General features: G+C 42.1%; 1 protein-coding gene across 1 annotated transcript in view; it reads right to left on the reverse strand.

Annotated features, from left to right (window-relative positions):
- Nucleotides 1-12,127: 12,127 nt before the first annotated feature.
- The window catches only part of pla2g4ab (phospholipase A2, group IVAb (cytosolic, calcium-dependent)), a 52,304-nt gene continuing 37,586 nt past the window's right edge, over nucleotides 12,128-26,845 (reverse strand). Inside the window, exons 16-19 of the mRNA XM_048253747.1 lie at nucleotides 19,315-19,499; nucleotides 17,763-17,952; nucleotides 16,594-16,751; nucleotides 12,128-14,480 (exon numbers count right to left, since the gene is read on the reverse strand). Coding sequence (XP_048109704.1) covers nucleotides 14,343-14,480; nucleotides 16,594-16,751; nucleotides 17,763-17,952; nucleotides 19,315-19,499 — 671 coding nt within the window. The 3' untranslated portion in view covers nucleotides 12,128-14,342. The remainder of the gene's footprint in view (nucleotides 14,481-16,593; nucleotides 16,752-17,762; nucleotides 17,953-19,314; nucleotides 19,500-26,845) is intronic.

The raw sequence follows: 26,845 nt of genomic DNA on the forward strand, positions 1-26,845 counted from the left end.
GAGTGTCTTTTTCTGCCCCCTAGTTAATACCTGGGACAGTCATAAGGTGTCACTATAGAATATAATTAATGTATTTCGGGGGAAGTAAGGGGAGAAGAAGTTCTATGTACACAGATTGTGTAGGCTATAGGCCCACTTTTAAAATGTGCTACGTCAATGGAAAACTTCTCCTGGTCTGTAAAATAACGCCAGGATATTTCTAAAAGTTTGTGCTTTTGACCGTTCGTGCCCTGAAAGGCAAGTCTTTCACATTCATATTCGGTTACATCTGCCAACGATAGAGAGCTTACACATTGACTAATGAGTAGCCTAATGAGTAGGCTACATTTTAGCTCTACCGTAAAAACCTTATAGCGGCGTTGACAAATGGAATGACTGCTAATGTGTTTAATCTTCACCTAAATAAAGTCAGGGTTTAACAGTCAAAACGTATGTTTATCCGTGAAATTTGTTCACAATATGAAAGTGTAGACTGTATACTGTCGAATTATGCAAAAACGTGAAATTCGACATTTTAACCCGTACGTTTGTTTATCGTGGATTTTTTCAAAATAGCACTGTGCGCAAGACGACTGGTTTCGCCTTGCAGGGTCACATTTGTCCTTATTGGCTCTCAGTCCACATTCGGCTAGTCTAGTTAGGACTGCTTCCAGATTAGCAAGATGAGAGCAATTGTCCTGGCCTGTTACAATTATATCATCCAAGTAGCAGTACATCCAAGTAGTACATCCAAGATGGCGGCGCGTGCACACGCAGCGACCTCTCTCTGTCCCAACCGTACGGTGTTTTGTTTGTTTAAAAAGTGTTTGTCCGAAAGTTTTACGCGTTCGTCTCGCCTTACTACATCGTACTACAAGTACAGCAGGCAGTTTCTACTTGATATCTGCAAAAGCAAGTTTTGCAGCGTTCTGGACTTTGCAACAGAGACGCTAAAGGAACTCGGACTACTCCGGCCTGCAACAACACTGGACTCGCCTGCTACTCCTCCCGGAAAGAAAGTCCGGAAGCGGTGTCGCGAGGAAGCAGAAGAGGGGCAAGCAGGAGGCGTCAGGGCCAGGCTAGCTGCCAGCCTAACTTCGCCCAGCCATACCATCCATTCTCCTGGCAAATGTACGATCACTGGACAACAAAATGGATTACATACGACTGCTGAGATCAACGAACCGGACAGTGAGTAACTGCTGTGTGCTCATCTTCACTGAGACTTGGTTAAATGACAACATACCGGACTCTGCTGTACAACTGGAGCAGCTAGCATGCTATCGAGCAGACAGGGCCATTGTAAATGGAGGAAAATCACGAGGAGGAGGAATCTGTGTTTAAATCCGTGACGAATGGTGCCGGGACACTGTAGTAGTATGCAAACACTGCTGACCACTGGCGGAGTGTATGATCATAAAGTGCCGTCCTTTTTACCTGCCAAGGGAAATTACTGCGATTCTGCTAGTCGCAGTATACATCCTGCCTACCAACAATAACAGCGATAGGAACGCGGCTCTTAGTGAACTGTACCAGGCTGTCAGTGAACAACAGATGGCACACCCAGACGGTTTCACCATCTTCGCTGGAGATTTTAACCATGCAGATCTTAAAACTGTTCTTCCAAAGCTACACCAGCATGTTGATTTTCCAACAAGAGGAGACAACATCCTGGACCTGGTCTACACTACACACAAAGGAGCATACAAAGCCACCCACCTCACCCACATTGTACTTTCTGACCATATCACTGTTATGCTAATGCCCGCATACAGACAAAGAGTAAAAGCAAACAAACCGGTTCGTAAGCAGGTAAAAGTGTGGGTGAGGGAGCCTCCGATGCTCTTCAAGACTGCTTTGACACAACAGACTGGGAAATGTTTAAGCAGGCAGCCACTTACAACAACCAGACAGACATAGAGGAGTATACAGACACTGTAACCTCTTACATCACCAAGTGCATCGATGATGTGACCCACACAAAAGACATCATCACTCGGGCTAACTGGAAGCCATGGCTGACAAGGGATGTCCTCAGGCTGCTGAGGGCCAGAGACAAAGCCTACAGAGCTGGGGATGAAGCTGGCATGAGAACAGCGAGAGCCAACCTGTCCCGTGGCATCAAGGGAAGCAAAAAGGAATACACTCACAAGATAAACCACCCACTTCAAAGACAGCAGGAACGCACAAAGCCTATGGCAGGGCATTCAGGCCCTCACAGACTACAAGCCCGCGCCACAGAACTGTGAGAGCAACATCCCTCTGCTCAACAATCTGAACCGCATCTTTGCTCGCTTTGAAGCACAAAACAGCACTTGCCCATGGAAGAGCCCTCCCCCTCTACACGAGCAGCCCCTGTGCCTCTCTGCCAACAGCGTGAAGAGAACACTTGCTGCTATCAACACCCGTAAGGCAACAGGCCCAGACAACATCCCAGGTTGTGCGCTGAAGGACTGCGCAGAGGAGCTTAAGGATGTCTTCACAGACATCTTTAACACTTCCCTGAAGCAAGCCATCGTCCCATCATGTTTCAAAGCTGCCACCATCATACCTGTGCCGAAGAAAACTGCTCCATCCTGCTTCAATGACCGCCCTGTGGCACTGACACCCATCATCATGAAGTGCTTTGAGCGGCTTGTCATGTCACACATCAAATCCACCCACCCTGGACCCCTTCCAGTTTGCATACCGAGCCAAACGGTCCACAGAGGATGCAATCTGCTCTGCCCTCCACCCAGCCCTCACTCACCTGGAAAAAAGAGACTCATAAGTGAGATTGCTGTTTATAGACTTCAGTTCTGCATTCAACACCATAATACCACAACAACTCATCTGCAAACTTGACAAACTGGGACTCAGTACCTACCTCAGCAACTGGCTACTGGACTTCCTCTGTCAGAGGCCTCAAGTAGTACGTGTTGGCAACAATATCTCAAGCAGCATCACACTGAGCACGGGGGCCCCCCCAAGGCTGCATGCTCAGTCCGCTGCTCTTCACCCTGCTGGCCGCGATGACTGCACTGCAACCTACAGCAACAATCACATAGTGAAATTTGCTGGCGACACAACTCTGGTGGGTCTCTTCACCAAGGGCGACGAGATTCAATACAGGTTGGAGGTCGACCTTCTGACCACGTGGTGCAGGGACAACAACCTCCTGCTGAACGTCAGCAAGACCAAGGAGATTGTTGTTGACTTCCGGAGAGGTCACACCCAACACCTGCCACTGACCATTGACGGTGCTGTGGTGGAGAGAGTGAGCAGCACCAAATTCCTGGGGGTGCACATCAATGAAGACCTCTCCTGGACCACCAACACTGCATCACTGGCGAAAGAAAGCTCAGCCCGCCTCTACTTCCCTCTGGAAACTCAGGCGGCGAGTGCTCCACCAGCCATCATGACCACTTTCTACCGAGGCACCATTGAGAGCATCCTCTCCAGCTGTATCGCTGTGTGGGGGGAAGCTGCACTGAATACAACAGGAAAGCCCTGCAGCATAGAGAACACAGCTGGAAGGATTATTGGTGCTTCACTCCCCTCCCTGAAAGACATTTACACCACCCACCTCACCATGCCCAGGCGACCACACTGTGAGTGATGCAAGTCACCCCACCCACAATTTGTTTGATCTACTGCCCTCTGGGAAGAGGTACAGAAGCCTGTGCTCCCGCACCACCAGACTCACCAACAGCTTCATACACCAGGCTGTTAGGATGCTGAACTCTCTCCCCCCTCCACCCTTAGCTACATAACATCCTGGACTTTGGACCCACAATGGCTGCCTTGCACTACTCCACTTGCACTACTCCACTTGTACACTTGCACACTTTGCACATTTTGCAACTTGTTGTTGTTGTCCTGTTGTCCTGTAAACACAACACACTTCTGCTGCTCTTACATAACTTGCACCACTATGCCACCTGCTTACTTCAAACAGTCAAACAGAACTACCTCAGCCATTTATTGGCCTGACTTTGCACTATTATATTGACTGTCTATGCACAATTGCACAATTTCACCCCAATTTTTGCTGCTCTTATTTCTTCATTGTATGTGCCTTCTTTTAGTTTTTATTGTTTACTTGAATGTTATGTTTGTCTGTGGACTTAATTGGTAAAATATGTCTTGTCTCCACCGTGGTATAGTGAGAAACGTAATTTCGATCTCTTTGTATGTCTTGGCATGTGAAGAAATTGACAATAAAGCAGACTTTGACTTAGCACTGTGTGCCGGCAATGCCCAGGGCGCCAGAACCTATTTTTTGACCAGGGTGCTGAATAACAAAAAATAATGGATGTCCGACCGATTTCTCCCCCCCCCTGGACATGTTTAGGATTTTGACTGCTAAATCACGTCATTTTAGTCACGGTGTCTTGTGGGTGATAGCGAAAGTTTTAGAAAAAGTCCTGGGCAGCCACAAATTCCAATGTTCAGCGACAGCACTCCGAGTCTACTGCGCCCACCCTAACCCCACAGAAGCGCACTTGACATTGTTAGCCTATTTCAGTATACCTAAGGAAAATTACTTTTAACCACACCAGAGATGTTAGGCTTTAAATATAGGCTAATAATCAGGCTGCAATGATCTCGCAAATAATTTCTGAATAGCCTAAAGTGTGTCGTCTCCACAGCAAGTATGTGTCCTAATAATTTCTATCTTAGTGACTATAGGATAGTGAAATGATTTTACTAGCTATGCATTTATGATTTTTGCAAAACTGTAAAACACAATTAAAGTTTCTTTCAGCTTATCCATGGGTTTTTTGAACGTGTAAATTGCATAGAATATGTAGGCCTATATCAACCGTAGGCCTACACACTTGATCGCTATCACATAGATGAAACCACGCTACGGTTCTTACAGTAACTGACTCACGTTCACGTTGATCTCTATAACTGTTAATTGTTAGTAGCCTATATTTAAACCTATCCATAACCCTTTTTTGCTATTTGACTCATCATTTCACATACAAAAATATAAATAATGTCAGACAGCGAATTAGTAATTATTTAAAAATATACATAATATATTTTTTAAATCTATCTCCTGCCAGCAGGGGGTGCTGCAGCACCCTCAGCACCCTTAAACAGAAATCCAGAATTTTCTTTTTGCTTTCATATTTCACCTTCACTTTAATTTGGGGTGCTGGCCCCACCTTTTCTCCTGTATATGTTTTCAGCAACACTGGTGTACGTTTTAGTTTCAGATTTGCAAACTTTTCTTGTACTCCTTCAGTGATATGAGTGAAAGCGCAGACCTGTGGGGTGTACTACGAATCTCGATTAGTGGGTTAGCGAGGTATGTTGCGCTCAAAGCCAGGCTATGCTGTGACACGAAAGTAGATCTGTTTTAGTGTCGCTATATCACCATGGTATCTTATGCTGTCAACCAAACCTGGTCGGGAGGAGGTTATGTTAAGTTATAGCTCAAATCGTGTAATCTACCGCACACTGACCAATCAATTGTCTTCTCACATGTAGGATTCTGTCATATATCTTACAGGTGGAGCTCCGCCTCTACTAACATTTTGGATCTCGAATGCGCTTTAATAGTGCTGTGCGTGCAAAATCCCACTATGGACGTGCATACCATACAACAACTGATGACAATTGATTTATTTGATGTTAAGGTTAGACACAAAAATGACCGCAGTGTAGATTAAGCTTCTCGCTCATGAATGCGAAGTAATTGTTTTTTTAAATAGAGAGGCGGTCTTGTGCGTCTCCACGTTACGATTGACCAAAGTCATTCCAACACCGAGCAGCGCACAGATCTGAGCTGAAAGCCTAGTTTGACAAATATATCACATAACTGCAATCGTAGTATCACTTAACGTATACCCCTGAGTCAAGGCTTTGTCAAGCCTCGATATGTCTACATAGACTAGATATGTCTAACGTGCTTCGTAGTATACCCCCCTGGTATCCAGTTCCATCTTTAATGTTTTTCCTTCAATCTCTGGGGTCACCCATATTATTTGTCTGTCACTGTCTGTCATAGAGTGGAGTTCTATGTGCGCCAGAGTTGTGTCCACATCTGAGTTTGATACACTTGTGTCTGTGTCATTAGTGGGTTTGATCCAGCAAGACCACAGGATGGCGAAGCCATTATTTATTAGTGGGTTTGATCCAGCAAGAGCACTGAAGCGCACTATTGTTCTTCTTAAGTTTATTTTATTTATTTATTTATTCCTGTTCACCCACTTGTCAAAACTGATTTACAGATATCTCTATCTGACGTTTCGATTAGTCACAATTACATTACAGATATCTTGAATGACAATTCCAACTATCCAAAATGTAATTGCGACTAGTCAGAAAGACGTTGTTGATATCAAATCTTAATTCCGGATAGTCAAACTTAGCGGGTAAATGTTAAAATGGCTTGCCATATTGACTTGCAGACGGAAAACTTCCATTAAAGCTTCCACACACACGATGTCTTCTTTAAAATCTTCGTCGCCAATTCTGTTGTGTATTGCTCTTTCACAACATACATCAATTAAACACTGGAGTAAAGTTAACCATAGTCTTTACTGGATTTTTGTTACTCTGCCGAAGGTCTACTGCTCTAGTTCAGTGTATCAATGCGCCGCTCAGTACTACCTCAAAGGTATCATGCGCATAACATAAAAGTAGTCCCATGAACTTGAACTAAAAGTAGTTCCCATAACCAGTATTTATGTGAACATAACAGCCAGACCCTTAATCTTTCTAGATTACCAGGGTCTGGATTTTCCAGGCTAATGTATGTGCTCTGTGACCACACAAAGACACTGTGTCAGTTAGATAAATGAACCTTGATACATTGGATGTCATTTATTTTATTATTTTAGTCAAGTGAAAAAAAGGGTGGAGGGAATAACTTTCCTCTCAAGTTTTGTTTTCAGAAAGCCTTTCAAATAAATGGAGCACTATATACTGTAACAATTCAGATCAAACAATCAATGCACTATATGCCGTCAGATCCTCTCTGTTAAGTTAATGGGGGAAGAGAAATACATTTTAAACAATTTACACATTTCATGTAGCCTATTTCAGAATCAGATTATTTATCCAGAATGAAAGATTTATTCATTTTTACCATTCTGTTTTTGTAGCAGAATTTTGTAGCAAAATTGCTCATGCTTGGACAGTGCTTGTGGTCTAACCAATGCATTATTGTGATTATAATTTAGTATTGATGTGAACCTGCTTTGATTAGCACCTTGCGCTAAGAGCTATCCTTGATCTTGACCCAGGTTAGTTGTCTGCTTTCAAGAAGTGTTGAATAGCCTGGGGGAGCTGTTGTGCAAGCATGAGGGTTGGTACTGTACTGTATATTGTCCAACATGCAGAGGTGGAAAGTAACGAAATACATTTACTCACGTTACTGTATTGAGTATTTTTTCTGTGTATTTTGTATTTTTTAAGTAGTTTATAAAATCGGGTATTTTAAATTTTACTTGATTACATTTTGAGTGAAGTATTGTGCCAGCTACATCAAAAATCCCATCCGTTACTTACGATACGACATACGAAAACAGAAAGGGAGAGAGAAAAAAATCCCGCCCTAAACCACTAGCCTAGTGATAATGATCAGCATGTAGCCTACAACAGGACATGAATCAAGCTGGCGCCATGTCTTTCTGAAAGTGATTGAGATGGAGCTGGATCACGAGATGCATCCAGATTACATGTGTAGCCTAACCTATGAAAGTGTATTTTCCGCTATTTCAATGGGTTGTCTCAGTTCGTTTTAGCACTATGATTGCGAGATATTCAAGCAAACACCATGGGATTTCGTGTTTTGGCGTTTGTGCTCACCTTTCTTTGGAAAGTAGTTCATTAGCAGTTGTTTCCCCTCATTTCTCTCTTTTTCCTGTTTTGGCATTTGTTTTGGTAACCTGACTTCTTGGATAAAGACATTGCACCAGCAGCACAACAATTAGCGGTCCACTACTAGCGATGCTCAACTAAATAAACAAAAGATAGACTACCTTATGAATCGTGCAGGACTAAACCATTTAGCTCTTTAGCAAGGGAGAGTGAGAGTGACCTTTGACAGTTTTCACTATGTTTTGTATAAACATCCAGTCAGTCAAACTTTACATTTCAGTATGACATTCATTTTGACATTAATTTGGAAGTTAAAATATTAAGGTAAAATAAATATATGGTGGAAATAAGTATTGAACGCTTTTAGACTTTTTTTCAGTAATTAGCCTAAACTTCCAGTGAGTTCTTCAATACTTTGTGGAAAAGCCTTTGTTTGTAATGACAGCATCAAGACATTTTCCTATGACAAAACTTATTAGTCACAGTATCAGGTGTGATTTTGGCCCATTGTTCTAAACAGATTCCATGGGTCCCTCTTGTGAATCCTGATCTTTACTTCCAGAACTGTTTAATTGAATTTAATTGAATTGGCTGCCTTCGAGTCTTTCTGGAGCTTTCTCCGAAAGTGGTCTTTGGCTCTTGGAATTGACTATCCTTCTGACTCCTGGTCAGAAATATTGCGAGGGAGATCCTGTGCATGGCCGGTTGATGATGCAGTGATGTTCCTTCCACTTGCAGACAATGGCTCCCATGCTGCTAACTGGAAGATTCTGAAGTTTTGAAATTCATCTGTAACCAGTTTCATTGATATGTTTTGCAACAATAAGGTTGCAAAGGTCTTGGGAGAGCTTTTGCTTTTATCCATCATGAAATGTTTCTTGTGTGACACCTTGGTAATGAAAAACCTTTTTATAGCCCATCAATATGTAGGCTACTAACCAAGCTTATATTATATTATATTAAGATTATATTCATTTGCACAGATAGCAAGGATAACTACTCTCTAAGATTCCAGCTCGTTCCTTTCCTTGCCTTAGTGCCTTTTCTTAGCGTGTTCAATACTTTTCCCCTGTGTATTTCCACTTCATTACACATGACTCTACTTATGGAGTTGTTTGGATTTTTTATTTGTGGATTACCTGAGTTATTACTAATGCCTGGTGAAAATGTTGTGCCCCCCGTATTCCACTTTTCAAGGGCCCTCTCCTACATTGGGGCCCTATACTTCCCACTTTTCCCCCCAGTTCGACGCCCTTTAATCTGCTGAACCTTCTGCTCGTTTCAAAATATAAAAAAAAACTCTGCAACTCAACATTGGCCTGCCTGCCTCAGCTGCCTGTGAGGGGCTTTTCAGTTGTGCTGGATTACTGTTCACTGCAAAGCGACCAAGGATGAGTGCAACTAACTTTGAAAATCAACTACTGCTCAAACTTAAAGGAGAACTCTGGTGATTTTTCACATACAGTAGATCTCCATTTCTCAATGTCACCGAGTACTGTCGGTATGAACAAAACTGAAACAATCGGTTTTACCTTGCTTGAGTTGCTGCACCTACAGCGCTACACACTGGGAGCATGAACACGGCTGCCTTAGCTGCTGGCTGCAGCAACTCGAGCTAGGACCAAAATCCTTTTAGGCAAGTACCTCCACTCGCCGGCCATATTGCAACGCTTTTTGGGCACTTATCGGGCATCTATTTCAGCAGAAATGCACGTGCATAATAACCTGACCCTCGCCAGATGAATTTCGTTCCACTTAGCTCCGCCTAGCTTCACTCACATCCATCTGGGACCTCTTCCATTGAGAGTGATTTCTGCAACCGACTTTATGGTTCAGCCAATCAGAACGCAAGGCGGGAGTTTCATAGATGTGATGTAGTGGAGAAGCGACCGTGAGACTGTTATCAGCGTCACGGGTTGGCTTCGATGTGAGTGGTTGAAGTAGCACGTCAATAGATGACAGACAAGTGGCTTATTCAATCATATGCAAGCATTTCAGTGTTTCCCACAGAATTAAATTCTATTTGTCGTGGTAGGTTTGCAGAATTGACTTGAATGTCTTGAATGTTGAACAGTTTTTAACAAATTAAGCGCAGCCTGGTTATGATGCTAACCAGATTTAAGCACAATTTAGTAGAACATGGAAAATCATTGTGTGGTGTTCAGTGTTGATATTGTGGTGGGCCGCCACAAATAAGTCAATGTATGGGAAACACTGCATTTTTTGATTAGGCCCAGCCTTCTGAAACACCATTCCGATGGATCGGTTCCAGATGGATGAGTGGAGCTAGGCGGAGCGAAATTCATCTGGCTAGGGTCAGGTTACGTGCATAAGGCTTCACAACACCAATCTTGCTCCAGCGGCGAGATCACAACAGATGATTGGCACGATGTCTTCACAGCACACCACATGATTGGCTCAATGTATTCTCAACACACCACATGATTGGCTCAATGTTTTCACATGTCAATGTTTTGCCGTGGAAGGGTTGTAATATGTGTAGACAACGTTACAAACTAACCCCATGCATTACTATCGCCCGGCAGCACATATACTATGGAGGATTTTTTTTGAGTGCTGTATCTCCTCATTAGAAAGTCTCTGGTAAAACTGGTTGTTCTGGTACCCCAAAAAAAAAAAAAAGTAACTAAGTAACTTTTACTTAAAGTACATTTTAAATGGACTACTTTTTACTTTTACTTAAGTACATTTTCAGATTGGTATTTTAACTTGTACTTGAGTAATATTTCATCAAAGTATTGGTACTTTTACTTGAGTACAATATTTTCGTACTTTTTCCACCTCTGCCAACATGTGACACTGAGACCCATAGTGGCCTGTTTAAAGGGACACCAGGCAAGCCTGATGCTTTTTCTCTACGAAACTCCCCCTCGCTCGGTCTGAAGCTCTTCTCCTTTTTCTTTGCATCTTCCGTCAAGGGTTTTTTTAGCTGCTTCTTCACTGGCTCTGCCATTATACACACGCTTTGCAACAATCGCTAGCGTTTAGGTTAGCCTCCCTCTGTGCTGTGGATGCAGGATGGAAACTGAAACTGCTTCGTTAGCAGTGCGATACACTGAACTTGCAAGCGGGATATTCTTCCTACAGGCAGTAGGGGCGGGCGAGAGAGTCTTCATTCGCCCTGTAATGAGTCATTTAACCATATACAGACTTACGAAGATGAGTAATTAACACGAAAACGTTGCCTGGTGTCCCTTTAAGTTCAACATTGTTTGAGTTAAGTGTCAACTCCACCGTCACCGGTTTCATTACAGCCCCCCCCATTACTGTACATAAATTCTATGCACCATAGCATGAAGCACCATAGTCATAATATACCTTGTCCATGTTAAGCTTTCTATGACAATTGTTTTGTGCATTACTGTATTTGTTTAAATAAATCACCTTCCGCTCACCAATTCCTGTCCTGTCACTTTCTCCCGAGAGAGGCTAAAAAAAAAGAAACGCTAGAGCAGCCAGGCAGCTACATTGCAACACTCTGGGGGCATGATTTTAAAGATGCCCCCAAAGTGTAGCACTGTAGCTGCCTGGCTACTCTAGCTCTTGGCTGCAGCAACTCAAGCTAGGTAGCACCAATCGATTTTTTTTTTTTTCGTACCAAGTTCTCCTTTAAAGTTCTGATACTTAAAGCAGTTCTCTTCATTGTGGTACATCATGGGCAGATACCACTTATCTTTATCACAAGCTGTAATCAGTTTCAGAGTTGCCCCTTACCAATATTCAACTCTACCTCTACAGTTCTTATGAGACATCTTCAACCTATACTGGTTTGGAGTTAAGTGATTCACCCTTTCATTTTACATTGAGTACAGGGGGGCCACCAATCATCTGCATGTATTGATCCATATTGGAGAGCCGTCCTCTGGCGTTTTCTTGTGTAATCCATATTGGAGATATGGGCATGAATGTAACTGAACAAGGCAGACATTGCAACACAGCTTATCAAAATTCTCATCAGAAAGCCATGTGAATTTGCATCGGAAGTTAATATTCTGAAACAAGAGATGATACTGCTCAAGGGCTCCCTGTTTTGTCACTGGGCATGGGTGGATTTCTGTGTCAGATTGTTTAAAAGTTTGCCTGTACGTTTCCATGTGTTTATGGCTGTGTATGCGTGCAGGCGGATGAGTCTTTGAGTTTGTGGAGGCAGTTGTGTATGCTGAGATGGGTTGTCATAGAATCATAGCATAGCCCAGAAGGCAAGGGTGTCACGTTACTGCTATATGAAATGACAAACTCTTTAATGGAGTATTGTATCTCTGACTTGATACAGAATAATGCAGAAAAGTATGAGGTCAACAAACAAATGTTTGGTCACAGAGTTTTTATTATTAAACATGGATTATTTTTATTATGCCAGTTGAAAATCTGTCAAATTACTATTACCAATATTACTCCTAATTATACAACTATCATTGAATGTAAACACACAATACCAACTATTAGCTAATAATAATTATAATAGTAAAATAAAATATTAGTGCCATACTAATACAAAAAAAAGCAAAGAAATATCTAATGTCTGATTCATTCAACTACATACAAAAGAAAGAAAACATTTTCCAAAAGAAGAGACATTGAAAAGGTGAGTTTCCAATATGCCGTTTTGGTTACACTTTCCTTTAGGCATTATTACAATGTAACTACACTATCAAGTACAGCGCAACATTGAGAGACACAGTGTAATGACACATTGATACTCGTATGAAACTCTGGTTAAGAGGTGCCACACTTTCTGGTATAGTTACAGTGTAAAAAGACTATGTAACAAAGTGTTCCCAAGTCTTGGATGAATCTTGCTGTGAGCTCATTATATTGGTCACAGCATCTAAATATTTCTTTAACAAGGATATCAATGGCAGTACAGCGGCAGAACAGTGGCGACTTCTCTACCTTGAGCAAAGGTGAAGCTGAGAATCGCATACCTACAAAGTCAGCTATAGTCTAAATACATACAACAAGTTTATGTATTAGGCACATGTATTGTGCAACAAATGGGAATGACGCATGACTCATGGTGCATCATTCAAAGGCCTGAAATAATTTAAACTTCTGGATAAAATTATCTGAATACATTTCCCTTAAACCCCCAAATGGAGAGATATAGTACAGTATATGTATGTATGTATGTATGAATGTATGTATGAATGTTTGTATAAACACATTTTTGTATAATATTTATGTACTCTATGTGTGCATGCTGTCAGATGAATCCTGTAAGAGACAGGGTGCTGTGATATTCCATAAGCTGATGCAGGCACAGGTGAGGGTGGAGAAAACATTTTTAAGATTCCACTGAAAGTGCCCAGGGGAAGAGTTTCCATTACCACGGCCTACACACACACACACACACACACACACACACACACACACACACACACACACACACACACACAATGTATTGTACAGACACTTCAAGACACACACACACACACACTGAATTGTACATACACATACACACACACACACACACACACACTAGCATCAAGTAGCCTAGGTATACTGTGAGAAACATGGAAACATTCACATCTCTCTCTCTTTCTCTTCCTCTTACTGTCTGAATAGTGACTGTTGGGGTCTTCCAGTTAGGAAATGACAAAGCAGGAATTAGCAATCGCCTGTAATAACAAAGACAAGCACCTTCCAAGACCTAGAATAGAGGCAGAGTGAGAAAAAGAGAGAGACGGAGAGAGAGAGAGAGATCGGAAAAGGGCAATGAATGAAAGGAAGAAAGGCGAACCACAATGTTTTTTTGTTAGGTAAGTAAAGCCACTCTGAAACCACTCCCGGTCTTTCATAAACATGGATGAGATGATTTGAGGATGTCTCGAGAACAGGGTTGCGTTTTGAAACTTCTGCTTCAGCCAGGCCTGTAGTATCCACCGCAGAGCTTCCCCTTCAGCCATGCTGAAGGCAGGTTGGTGCCCTTGCACGCACTCATGTTTACGGACTCCTTGAAAGCAACATGAAGCCAAACAAAACTAGGTCTGAACTTGGCTGATGAGGCTATTCAGATAAAACAGATGGAAAGTGAGAGATTGAGTTTTGTTTACGTCCGGCCAAATTGCATCAACATGAGTGGACATCTTTAAATTTCCTACACTTGATAGGATTCCTAACATCCCACACCCCAGAAAATGGCCCAAATTCAACGTTGTGTTTGTGTTTGTGTGTGTTATTTTCCAGTCTTAATCCATTGCTACAGTTCCCTATTCAAGACTTTCTTCGAGCGAGTCATTTGGAAACTCCAACTTCCTCAGCCCACGCATGGCCTGAATCAAAATACGTTCACAGACAGAGGTGGGAGGCCTGGGGGGTTGTGAGTTCACCAGGGATGCCTTTTCTCACAGTCCTTTCTTACAACACAGTGATGATGTGGTCAGCTGAGAGAATCCTCCAGACAAGAGAACCTGAGTGACCAGCAGGACATTTGCCCCAAACCCCTCTTCTCTGATTAGTCTGGAAAAGGTCACGAGAGGTTATCAGAGGTCACGTTAGGTCACTGCTGTCACCACCAGAGGTCTTCACTTGCGCGCCGTTGCTCGGGTTTCCCTCTTCAGGAACTTCTTGTTCTGGATCTCGTTCAGCGAGAGGGAGACGGAACAGCGCGTCGGGTTCTCTTTGCGGTACACAACACTGTCCTTTATTGCCTCTTTGATAACCTAAAGGAAGCAGATACAAAGGTTGGCATGACATGAGTAAATATTACTCATTACATCGCACATTTCATGGGAAAGATTCAGAGAGGCTATGAGGCACAGTGTTCTGTTTGTTGTGTTCCAAGTGCTAAATCTAGTGTGGTAACCTCAACTCAGAATCAAGTATACCATCGCCAGTATCAACTGCAGATGTCGTAATGAGGAAGGAAGTGTGCTATGAGTAACAGATCGTCTACAATTCTGTGCAGAGCGGTCATAGTGCCTCACACTGAACAACACAAAAGTTAAAAGTATCCAATGCAGTTCTTTTCTTTATGCTCGGCTCCCTCTGCAGTTGTGGAGTATTTGTATTTTACACAAAAGTCATAAATACTGCTCATGGCTAGAACCCTTCCCCCTGGACATGGTATATGTGAATTTGTTTACAAACCGGAAAGGATAATTTCATGCCAACTGGCAAGATGATTTAATACAAAATATATTGCACAATTGCTGTAAAGTGATTTGGGATTCTCCAGATCGAGGGAGAGCTAGTTGCAAGGCCTGTTCTCTGTAGATGGCTAGGCTGTGGCGTGCGATTCTCCCTATTACAACTTAGTTTACATCAGCGTTGTTTTGAAGCTGTTATATTGAGGTAAAAAATACTTGCATAGGATGCCTTTAAGTTAAGTTACTTTCTTTGTCCTGTCCTCGGCATTTAACCCATCCAGGCATAGTGTACACACATACACATACACACTAGGAGCAGACATACACACCCAGACACCCACACATCCCTAACCAGTGGGCCACGGGTGTCTATAAAAAATAGAAACACGTCAAGCTACTGTGAAGGAGACACTTCATGAATTGATCAACTCCAGAGTTATGAAACAGTTCCAAATAAAGTGCAGTTAGCTACGGGATTGAATGCGTTGACATGCTGATTTATGGAGACATATCTGCTGATTTATGGAGACGCATCTGCTGGTGACACTGGGTGCAAGTGGAGGGTGTTTCAGCACCAATCTGATTAAATATGAATTAATTAGATAATTGTTCGTTATGGGCTGCGAGGACGCTGATGTAAGCGTCTTGTCTCCTCCCATCCCTGTGGGAGTGAATGGAAGATATGAATGCCTCATAGGCAGACAGTTTGCTCACTGACACAATCAGTGTTTTATGTGCCAAACTATGCACTCGCAAAGGGAAACATTGAGATACTTTACTGGTCCAATTACCACATGGCAATCCAGGCAGTAGTTTGACTATCATATAATCCCAAACTCATACTCCCATCCTGAAAACAATACCACTCTCCTGGATGGAGGCCGGCTGATTTTAAGTACACCTTCCACAGAGCCATCCATATGTAGTGTTTTGTATGTATTTTGTATGCACTAGAGATGGGTTTTGAAACAATCTTTATTTTAATAATTTACTGATTTAATAATACTGATTCCTGAAATCATGAGATCAATGGTTTAATGTACCGTAACTCTATGCCTTTTCCTGTGGAAATGTGAATTGAAGTCTTTGGCTGTTGGCTTTGAAATAAGATGCTAGAACATCACAAGAAATATGAACACATTTTTGTTCAATTAAAAAAAACCTTGCAGACTTTGCAAAAGGACCTCAGGGAATTTAATAAAATAATTGAATTTTAAAAATGCACTATGTTAGAGGGTTCCCTGTAAAATGTACATCATTAGTTCACTGGGATTCCATTTCATATTCAAGCAAAAACTGGTATTGTAATAGAAATATTCATAACAAAATCGATATTGAATTGAATCAAATCGGAAATCAAATGGAATTGGAGTCTTGTGAATCTGAATTGAATTGTTTCAGGAAATCAGTAGTGATAGCTAGTAGTAGTCAGCTCTAGTATGCACATGACCATGCCACTGACAGGTATGAATTTGGCTCACGATGTGTGACCATGAGCTCTCTCTCATGTGATGATGAGTGCACTACAGCCACCCCAGGCATTCTGCATGCTTTACATGTCTTCAGTGGAAAAGCACACATGATTTGCATATCAAATCCTTGTATGGCAGAGAGCTGCACACATTCCTGATGGGCATACGGTGTCATTTGAATGTTTATAGACCTTTTTTTTTTTTTTTATACATACCTCAATGTTGTTGAGCGTGTTGAACTCCATCAGGTCGTGCAGCTGCTGGAAGGCATGGTTAGGGTACTGGAAGTTGAAGGTGGAGTACGGCGTGTTAGGGTCGTCGAAGATGTCAAAATCGGCAAATTCCTTATCTTTCTCGGTTTCTCTTGGAACTCCTGCATTGGAAAGGACATAAATGGAGGTCAAATGTAACTTTACTTGTAACTTTAACAGTCAGAAAAAAAACATTATAAAACAAATTGCAACTGCACTGCTATACACGTTTTAGTCTGCTAAACACCCCATGAGGAGACAGAGTATGATTTTATTGTGTCTGCTTAGAAGACTTACTAAAAAAACAAACAAAGAAACAGTCACAGAGTGCAGGAGAATATAGCAGATGGCAGAAGTAATAATCACACTTAAAGGAGTTTATATATAGAGCAGTAGCTCAAGCTGTGAAAAGTTGCAAAGAGGAATATGTATTGTTGTTCTGCATGCACATTGCACACGCACAAACAAAGAGAAAACTGTATGACTGTCTCTTTGCATGTGTGTGTATCTGTCTGTGTGTGTGTGGTGTGTGTGTGTGTGTGTGTGTGTGTGTGTGTGTGTGTGTGTGTGTGTGTGTGTGTGTGTGTATGTCCCTGATGATGTATTGCGTTTACTCTGCACAGTGTTTTATAGTTGTCAGAGACTCCCAGGGAGTTTTAGTGTGCCATAATTTCACATGACAGAACCCACACAGGCACACAGCTGTACACTCGACACATGAGGCTAATGATTTACTTAAGCACACACACACACACACACACACACACACACACACACACAGACACACACACACAAACACACACATACAAAGGGAAGAGCGGTCTGCCCTGGAATCTGCCTCTTGACATCTGAGTATAACTTTAAGAGCAGTACATCCTGATGCCATCACAAGTTCAACAAGTTAGGATTATGGAAGTAACATATGAATATATTTTCCCTCTCCTGACACAAACATACACACACACACACACACACAAAAAAAAATGAACACACATATCCACATGCATCTACACACACACACACACATGCGCACGCACACGCACACGCGCAAGCACACGCACACACACACACACACACACACACACACACACACACACACACACACAGACATAGAGACACAGAGACACACATACCAGGGGCTTTGAACTGCCTGAAGTTGATGTTGACCAGCACAAAGTGTATCACAGTGGGGCAGTTCTTGTCATCCTTGTTGGGCTTGAAGACATAGCATTCTTTCAGACCCTCACGGTCAAACACTTTGGGGTCAATTTTAGGGAAGGGCAGTTTATTCATGCGAGCCCATTTCTCTGCCAGCAACAGCTCCTGTTAACACACAAGAAGTGAGGATAAGACAATAAATCCCTAAGTAATAATGATCAGGTGTGAATATGATAAGGCAATAAGGTGGTGTTTAGACGACAACACGATAAGGCAATAAGGTGGTGTTTAGACGACAACACGATAAGGCAATAAGGTAGTGTTTAGACGACATGGATGATAAGGCAATAAGGTGGTGTTTAGACGACAACACAATAAGACAATAAGGTGGTGTTTAGACGACATGGACGATAAGGCAATAAGGTGGTGTTCAGACGACAAGATGATAAGGCAATAAGGTGGTGTTTAGAAGACAAGACGATAAGGCAATAAGGTGGTGTTTAGACGACAACACGATAAGGCAATAAGGTGGTGTTTAGACGGTGTTTAGACGACAACACGATAAGGCAATAAGGTGGTGTTTAGACGACAACACGATAAGGCAATAAGGTGGTGTTTAGACGACAAGACAATAAGGCAATAAGGTGGTGTTTAGATGACAAGACGATAAGGCAATAAGGTGGTGACGACCTGTACCTAAACAGGTACAAACGGAGATTTATGTGAAGAGGCGGAGATTTTTCGTCAGTTCAAAAGAGAAAGAGGAAGTGATTTGTTGCTGTTGTTGCTATTTTCGGGATTTTGATTGTCTAACGTGTGCTTGAGCTTCTCATTACACTGCCACCTACAGGTTTGGCATGCTCCTGAGGCATATACACGGGTTAGTGTAAACAAAAACCTTTCCGAAAACTGACAGGTGTAAACAATGTTATTTTTGGAAATGGAGAGGGTGAAATGTCCGTTTATAAAAATAGCCGGCCAATGTGTACCGGTAAATGTAGCCTAAATCCATCAGGTGTGAATAGGCGGGTTTCCATTAACTTTGAAAATGCGGAAATCTAAACTGCGAAATGAAAATGGAAATGCTTCGCAAAAGTGAAATGGGAACACATTTTTAGGTCAGTTGCATGACACTAAAAACATTCCAAAATGTGGCTGGTTTCATGTGATATGTTGAAAAGACAGAATTCTTTTTTAAAATAGGTTTGTGGTGAAGCCAAATGATTCTGCTCATACAGTACGTGCAAGTTTTGTTGTTTTTGTTGTTTGTGTTGTTTTTGTTGTTGCTGTTATGCTGTGAATTTGTGTGGACTGTAAGTGGGTGTTTGGTGTTTTAAGCCTCCAACGTTGTCTTCCAGGCAGCGCTGCATGGAAGGCACTAGGGTTAGGCAAGGGTTAGGGTTAAGGGTTAGGTGCCATGAAGTTGATGGTCGCAGCGCTGTCTTGAAGTTGACGGTGGGGGCTCAAAACACCATCGTAAGTGCGCACGCACTGTACATGTACGTACAGTACATGTTCCTGTCTCACCTTGAAGGGCGGGCTGGAGTCGCTGGGCCGGGCAGAGAAGTCGAAGGAGATGATGAGGTCGACTCCTCGCTGTGGCCGCAGGATAAGCGGGTAGGGCAGGTTGTAGGTCAGACCACTGTCCACCACGTGGATCTTCTTACTCTTCACATCCAGCGGCTCATAGATGCGGTCAAACTCGTCTGGGTCTGAGAAGATTCCGAAATCAAATCAATATGCAAAAAGCTTACACCGATGTACAAATACTCAAAATGACCGAGAGCTGTACAAAAATTCACCATTCTGTATCTCATTACACAGACATACGCTCTCTCTCTCTCTCTCTCTCTCTCTCTCTCTCTCTCTCTCTCTCACACACACACACACACACACACATAGAGATCTCCAATCTTGCTCAGACTAATCTCTTTCCTCTCATCTAAATAAAGGTAAGAGTGGCGGGTGCCAAACATTGCATCTATGCAAAGTAGCTTCAGGAAGAAGGACTTTGGACAAGCATGCTTTACCACCCTGAAAGTAGTCATCACTCTAATGCTTCATGTGAGTTGGTGAAAAGGGATGGATGGGTGGGTGCAGATACATTGCTTGATGTGTGTGTGTGTGTGTGTGTGTGTGTGTGTGTGTGTCTGTATCTGTGTGTGTGTTCTAGTATTAACTTGTGTCTCAGGGTGATGTTACGCAGCTGGTTAAGGTCAGAGAGATAGAGAGAGAGAGAGAGAGAGAGGGAGAGAGAGAAAGAGAGAGCGAGAAAGAGATAGTGTGTGTGTGTGTGTGTCAGGAAACTCTCTGTATGTCCCCAGAAAGGATGGAAGAAAAAAAAAGGTTAAGACAAAATCATGGTCAGGTTAACACAGATATCAAACAAACAAGTTCCTACACCACACACCTTCATAATTATTCCTTGGAATACACCACCCAGTTGGCCAGGAACCAGTATAATAAGCAAATCACCTGGGAAAAAACCATTCTGATCCGCTGACTCAACCTGTAGTATGAGTGTGTAAGGCGGCCAGGATAGAGCGTCAACGGTGACTTCATGACCAAATTGCAAGACATTGCAAGATAGCAGTCTGCTAAGACAATTGTACTAATCTCTCATGACCTTAAAGTACCAAGGATGTTTACCTTTTGTGATTTTTAAAGTGCTGCCTTATCTTGTTGATGTAATTTCCTGTCTTAGTGAGGTTAGCAAATAACCCAAGAATAATGTGAGGAAGCTAAGTCACAATTACAGGTCAGTGGGCAGGGAGTCATAGCTTTACAAAGCATGTTTTGTCTAACGATTTCAACTAAAAACATGGTTATCCACTGACCTTATCCACTGTTCTCTTCAGGCAGCCAAACATTCTGGGAATTCATGTTAAAGAAATCAAATTCATCACATACTGCATAAAATTGAGCTATGTATTATGAAAGAGCTATGACCACTTATTGCTGATATGTGGGGACACATACATACTTTGGGGACAAAACAGCGGGCCAGCACCCTCTTATATGTCAATTTATCAAAGGGACGCGACGTCTCCACCCGGTTTCTAAACCACCCTTCATGGAATCTACTTATGGTTTTAGATGTTCTGTCTCGTCCTCACTTCAAGCCATTACAGCAGTTGGATCTTAAAGTGCTCTCACTTAAAACGGCATTGTTGGTGGCCTTATCTACGGCTAAACGCGATATTCACGCCTTATCCATGAATATAGCCTGTATGCAATTTTTCCCGGGTGACACGAGGGTTGTATTAAAACCCAACCCAGCGTTCATTCTGAAGGTTGTCAATCCGTCACTGTCCTACCGTCCAATTGAACTATTTGCTTTCAACCCACCGCCTTTCGCCTCCCTGGAGCAGGAGCGGCTTTCAACGTTTGTCAGGTTTTACAGACTTGATGTCACAGCCCCGACTTTGGCGCATTCAGTGTTAGGCACTGGGACATCAGGTAACGGGGCACACTGATTCATTCATTCATTCATACCGGTCAGTTTGATACCAAACAACCCTGTTGGATCATAATTAAGTGTAAACAGAATGACAACATCGATTTTCAAGTGTCGTGAAAATGCCCATTAGGACGCAAGCACTAAATATGTCAAAACTATATGACCGCACCATTTCCCAGAGTGCCACAATGTTTTTTATGAACCATCAGGGTCCACTTGAGGCATCTAGCATGGTGGCTTGTTTTCTCACCAAAATTCCCACGGGACTCTTGATGCTACTGTTTATGGGTTATGAAGTAATTTCTGAATGAGCATTTACATCAGGCATGGCTTAGCTCGTGCATCTGGGATTCCCCATCATAGGAATGTGGGGAAGGATTGCAGAGCGCTCTGTCTGGGGTCTGGCTAGTATTGGGAGAACCATGTCTAACTTTCTCACCAATGGAGGGCTCAGGACTTCACTGGCATTTGTTATGGAAACAGCTACATACCTCAACAAACACATACTATTGTGGTCTGTTTGCCATTAGCTTTGTGTTCTGCCTATTAATCATCATAAACTGCAGCAAAGACTGCACCAGGCTTTAGTTCCACTAGCCAGATTTCTCAGCTATAGTCTGGCAGCCAGTTGGAACAGCGCAGAGCCCTGGAGGAACACAGATCAGGCAATACAGCCAACACTGCAGGAGATTCAGCTCCTCGAGTACAACTAGGGGCAGCCGTGGCCTATTGGAGGGGCAGCCATGGCCTACTTTAGGGGCAGCCGTGGCCTACTGGAGGGGCAGCCGTGGCCTACTTTAGGGGCAGCCGTGGCCTACTGGAGGGGCAGCCGTAGCCTATTGGAGGGGCAGCCATGGCCTACTTTAGGGGCAGCCGTGGCCTACTGGTTAGCGCTTCGGACTTGTAACTGGAGGGTTGCCGGTTCGAACCCAGACCAGTAGGCACGGCTGAAGTGCCCTTGAGCAAGGCACCTAACCCCTCACTGCTCCCCGAGCGCCGCTGTTGTTGCAGGCAGCTCACTGCGCCGGGATTAGTGTGTGCTTCACCTCACTGTGTTCTCACTGTGTGCTGAGTGTGTTTCACTTATTCACGGATTGGGATAAATGTAGAGACCAAATTTCCCTCACGGGATCAAAAGAGTATATATACTCGCAGTTGAATCATTGAGCACTTTCAGTGTGTTCTGACAGTGTTTTTTGTTCTCTGAGATGGTTGAGAGATTTTCCACATGTCGAGTGTGTTCTCTGTAACATAGTGTTTTGCATGGCTGCCACAAAATATCTCTCTGGTAGTAGTTGTTGTTTACTGAGCTAATGCACAAAGCCTGTGTGAAAGCTGCCTCCGCCCAAAAGAAAGAAGAAAGAAGTGAACCATCATCACTGAGGATAAGTGTGACCTGTGAATGACACCGGAATCACCATGTGTTTGTGTGCCACATTGAAAACCAATGTTTAGGAAGCCAACTTCTGGCATTTTCCCCGCAAAAAATGGAAATGTAGTATCAATAAAATCATTAATTTCAGTATTTATCATGTTATAAATTACATTTTGAGCACTATATCTTGAAACCCCAATACATACATAATCTGTCTTTTACAACAATAAACACATTATGGGTTATATTTTAACGGTCTGAAACGGAAGTGTCTTTGCGCAAAATGCAAGTCACTTTGTGGGCGGATCTTGGGCGATGATGCTATTTTACCGGCGGGATATTTGACTGTTGCCCAGGCGCCAAATCTAAAATGGGGTGGTCTGAAGTAGCTACATTAATCATGGGTGTGGTTTGGGCGAACGCGTGCAATAAACCAATCAGGGCGTCATCTCACATTCCCTTTAACAACAGGCACGCTTGTTCTATAGCTGATTGCTATTATGGTGGCGTGATTTGGGCGCTTGGAGCGCTCACAGCTTATAATTTTACTGTTCAGTTAGAACTGTCAGCTATTGATTTTTCCTCTTGACAAAATGTAATACAGAATTGTCACAAAGACATACTTTCCGATGTTTTGGGATCACTCTCACTGAATCAATGATTATGAATGCATGGTGATATTTTTGCTATGTACAATGTAATCTAACATTACCTCTCTATAGACAATGCATATCTTCTGTCAGTTAATCTCTTCTCTCCCGTGCTGCCGCTGGGGCATTTGGGTTAAATGGCATCGGCATGCAATTCAACATCACGCCTCCTTAAGTCATCTAATATTTCCTAATTTATGTCATCAACACATCCGTGATTCGAAAATGTGTACGCTTAGATTTCACATCTTAATGGACACCATACTGATTTCCCTCGAGTGGGTAATATTTTTTCTTTGAAATTATGTATGGTTTACGAAATGGGAACTATGTTGTATAGATGAGTGGAGCAAAGTGTGCGCTATGCAGCACAGGCGCCTGTGAGAAACAGTTTCCAAGTTGACCTAACTTTAGTGTTAATTTAACAGACAAGACGAGAGGGAAATATGTTAGTCAACTACCTTTTTTCATGACTAAGACGAGGGCGATGACGAGACTGCACTAATGTCCTGAAATACTGACTAAGACTATCTTAAGATTCATTATTGTTGACGAAAAAGACAGAGACTAAAATGTTTTGCATGAAATAAAACTAAGATAAAATCTCTCTTCATTTCGCCTACAAAATGAGAAGACCTAATATCTAGCTATTATATTTTCAAAAGTATTCCAAATGAGTTCATGCTAGGCAGCTTTCCTGTAGGCTAGTCTATTTGCTGTTGCTGCAACCCTGTGGCTGCAACACTCTAAAACTACATGGAACAATAACACGAGATTTCTGTCAGAGTTAGCAAGCTAACTACCTAAGCTTTATGCCACAATGCTACAGACCCAGAAGTTGAAGCTTCTCTCATACATAGACAAATTAACATCCCCAGAATGTCCATACGAAAATTTTCAGCAAGTAATGTCAACTATTTAACTAGTCACACTGATGATGCAAAGTTTGCTAGCAAGTAAGCTTAATATGGAAAGTTCGCTAGCAAGTTAGCTAAGATCATATTCTCTGTTAAGATGGAGAGTTTGGGGAATGTGTTATGATATCGCCATCTAGCGTGGCGGAGTAAAACATTAATACTTGGGTCACGACAGTGTTTCTCAAACATTTTCAGGCTAAGGACCACTTAACTAACCAATAAAAAGAAACGCCGCGGACCACCTAGCTAAAAAAAAAAAAAAAGATTATACCTACTTCAACAGTATATTAGCCTACACAATAGGCCTACCACTGAACAACCTTTGCTTATTGTCTTTGCACTTTGCTTATTGTGTCAGATTCATATGATTTAACTGGCATATCTTACATAGACAGTGTTGCAGAACTGTTTGGATTTACATACAGTAGCCTACAAGTTGGTTCAATATTGCAAACAACTCATCTATATCATATTTTACCACGCCTGCTTGGCGGACCAACAGTGCGGATAACACTTTGAGAAACACTGGTCTAATGATCATGACAGTGGTCCATTCAAATCTTTTACTGTCTATGGTCAAATCCCAGCCGAGCTATAACTGTAGCTCGGCTTTACCTGTCCATGTAAACATACTGACTGACAAAAAAATCTGAATGAGTTCTAACAAACGAGTAGCCCTGTGACACACAATATTGGAAAATTGAGATGTGTGAAACACTATTTCACTGAAATGGTAATCAGAAATAATTTATTATAAAAAAAGCTACTAAAATGTTTTGACTAAAACTGACTAAGACTAAGATACCTTTAGTTTTCTTTTTGACTAAAACTAGACTAAAATGACAAGACTTTTAGTCGACTAAAAAACTTGACTAACAAAAATTATATTTGAATGATTAAATATGACAAAGACTAAAAGGACATTTTGTCACAAGACTAAGACTAAGACTAAATTAAAAATAGGTGACAAAATTAACACTACCTAACTTTCAACTCTGCACAGTATATCCCATTAACTGCATGACAGTAGGCTATTTACAATATTTTCTGTTAAGTAGAGTTTGTAAACACTTTATCATCAACTTAATGCACACAACATTAAGTTTTGAGCAGGAGAGAATGAATGCGTGCAGCAACTACAGAAATTGTAGCCATACTTGCTGCTTTCTTGTACTATTTGCTGGTTAACAGCTCATAAAAGCTGATTTAAGCTAATTCACTAACTCAAGACTTTAAGGCCATCATGGATATAAAAACCTTATGGATATAAAACCTTAGCGCAGCTGGAATAATGCTTAGGCTGATGTTAAAGCGCACGCGATGTTTAAAGCCATACATAACGGTAAATTGGAACAAAACTAAAGCTACTCATTTTTTAGGTCACCAATGCACGAACAAAACCGAAATGGACAAATATTATCACGGGGTGTCTGTAGATTGGTGTGCAACACATTCATTCACGCAGGCCCTCAAAATAGCACCTGCATTTGGCGCCACAGACTTTAGACCAGGAGTTCCTGGTCTGTGGCGGAATTGTTTTCTGAAACTGCAAAATATCAACAGTGAACGTTTATGCGGAACACGCCCGTCTTTTCCGCTGAACCGCCCGGTGGGCTTAATCCCCCTTTATTTACAGGCACGCACCTGTGGAGGGAAAATTCCAATATCGCTGACTGCAAAATAGGAAAGACAAAAGCGCGAGTATACAAAGTCAATTGCGCTGGGACGCACGATAGAGCCCAATGACCTATAATGAAATTTTTATGCTACGACTATTTTCACACTCTTTATATTAGAAAGCTAGATACTGCATTGGGCTCCCGAATGTATGTAAATAGCGCTGCCATATTGGTGGTGGCAGCACGTTTACTGTCTATGGGAGAGTGACAGTAACACTTGCCGCAATCAGAGACACCTGATTGATTTCCAGTCAGAGTCACATGTTTCTCTATTGGCCTCCAGTTATTGTTGTCCCCACCAATATGGTGGCCGCATTTACGATGCCACCTAATAGAACTCGACAGTCAATGCGGTATCTAGCTTTCTAATATCTATGCCAGGGGTATTCAATTAATCTTCAGCGAGGTCCAGTTCCGGAAAATTTCCTCAAGCAAAGGTCCGGAGCATCATAATGTTTAACGTGCGTGTTTAGGCTATGTATATGTATGTATGTATAATATTAGGATGGATGGATGGAGCCCTATTAGATAGATAGATAGATATATAGATAGATAGATACTTTATTGATCCCCAAGGGGAAATTCAAGAAATAGAAGATTGTAGGCCTAGGCCTAATGTTTAATGTGAAATAAAATAAGTAGCCTAAAAGGCAACATTCGAAATGAGGAGAAATAAGGCAAGATAAGAGTAGCCTAATTGGGAGAAAACTGAGTAGCCTTGGCTATTTTTAAGATCTTAACGGAACTAATTTAATTTTTTTTTTTAGTTTTTTATGTTGACCAAATCCTGTATCACGGGCAGTGAATGCATGTAGGCTTAACTAGATTGTGGTGGATCAATCATATTGCCTTCTTTAAATCGAGTGGTCTCAGTTCACTGTTGAATGGGCCTAGCCTACCCTATTCTTGCTCAAAATATATGCTTTGTCTAGTAGAGGTGTTTCAAATAAAATCGCCTGTCTCAGAATATATAGAAG

The sequence above is a fragment of the Alosa alosa genome, chromosome 9, assembly GCF_017589495.1.
Source record: "Alosa alosa isolate M-15738 ecotype Scorff River chromosome 9, AALO_Geno_1.1, whole genome shotgun sequence".
NCBI lineage: Eukaryota > Metazoa > Chordata > Actinopteri > Clupeiformes > Clupeidae > Alosa > Alosa alosa.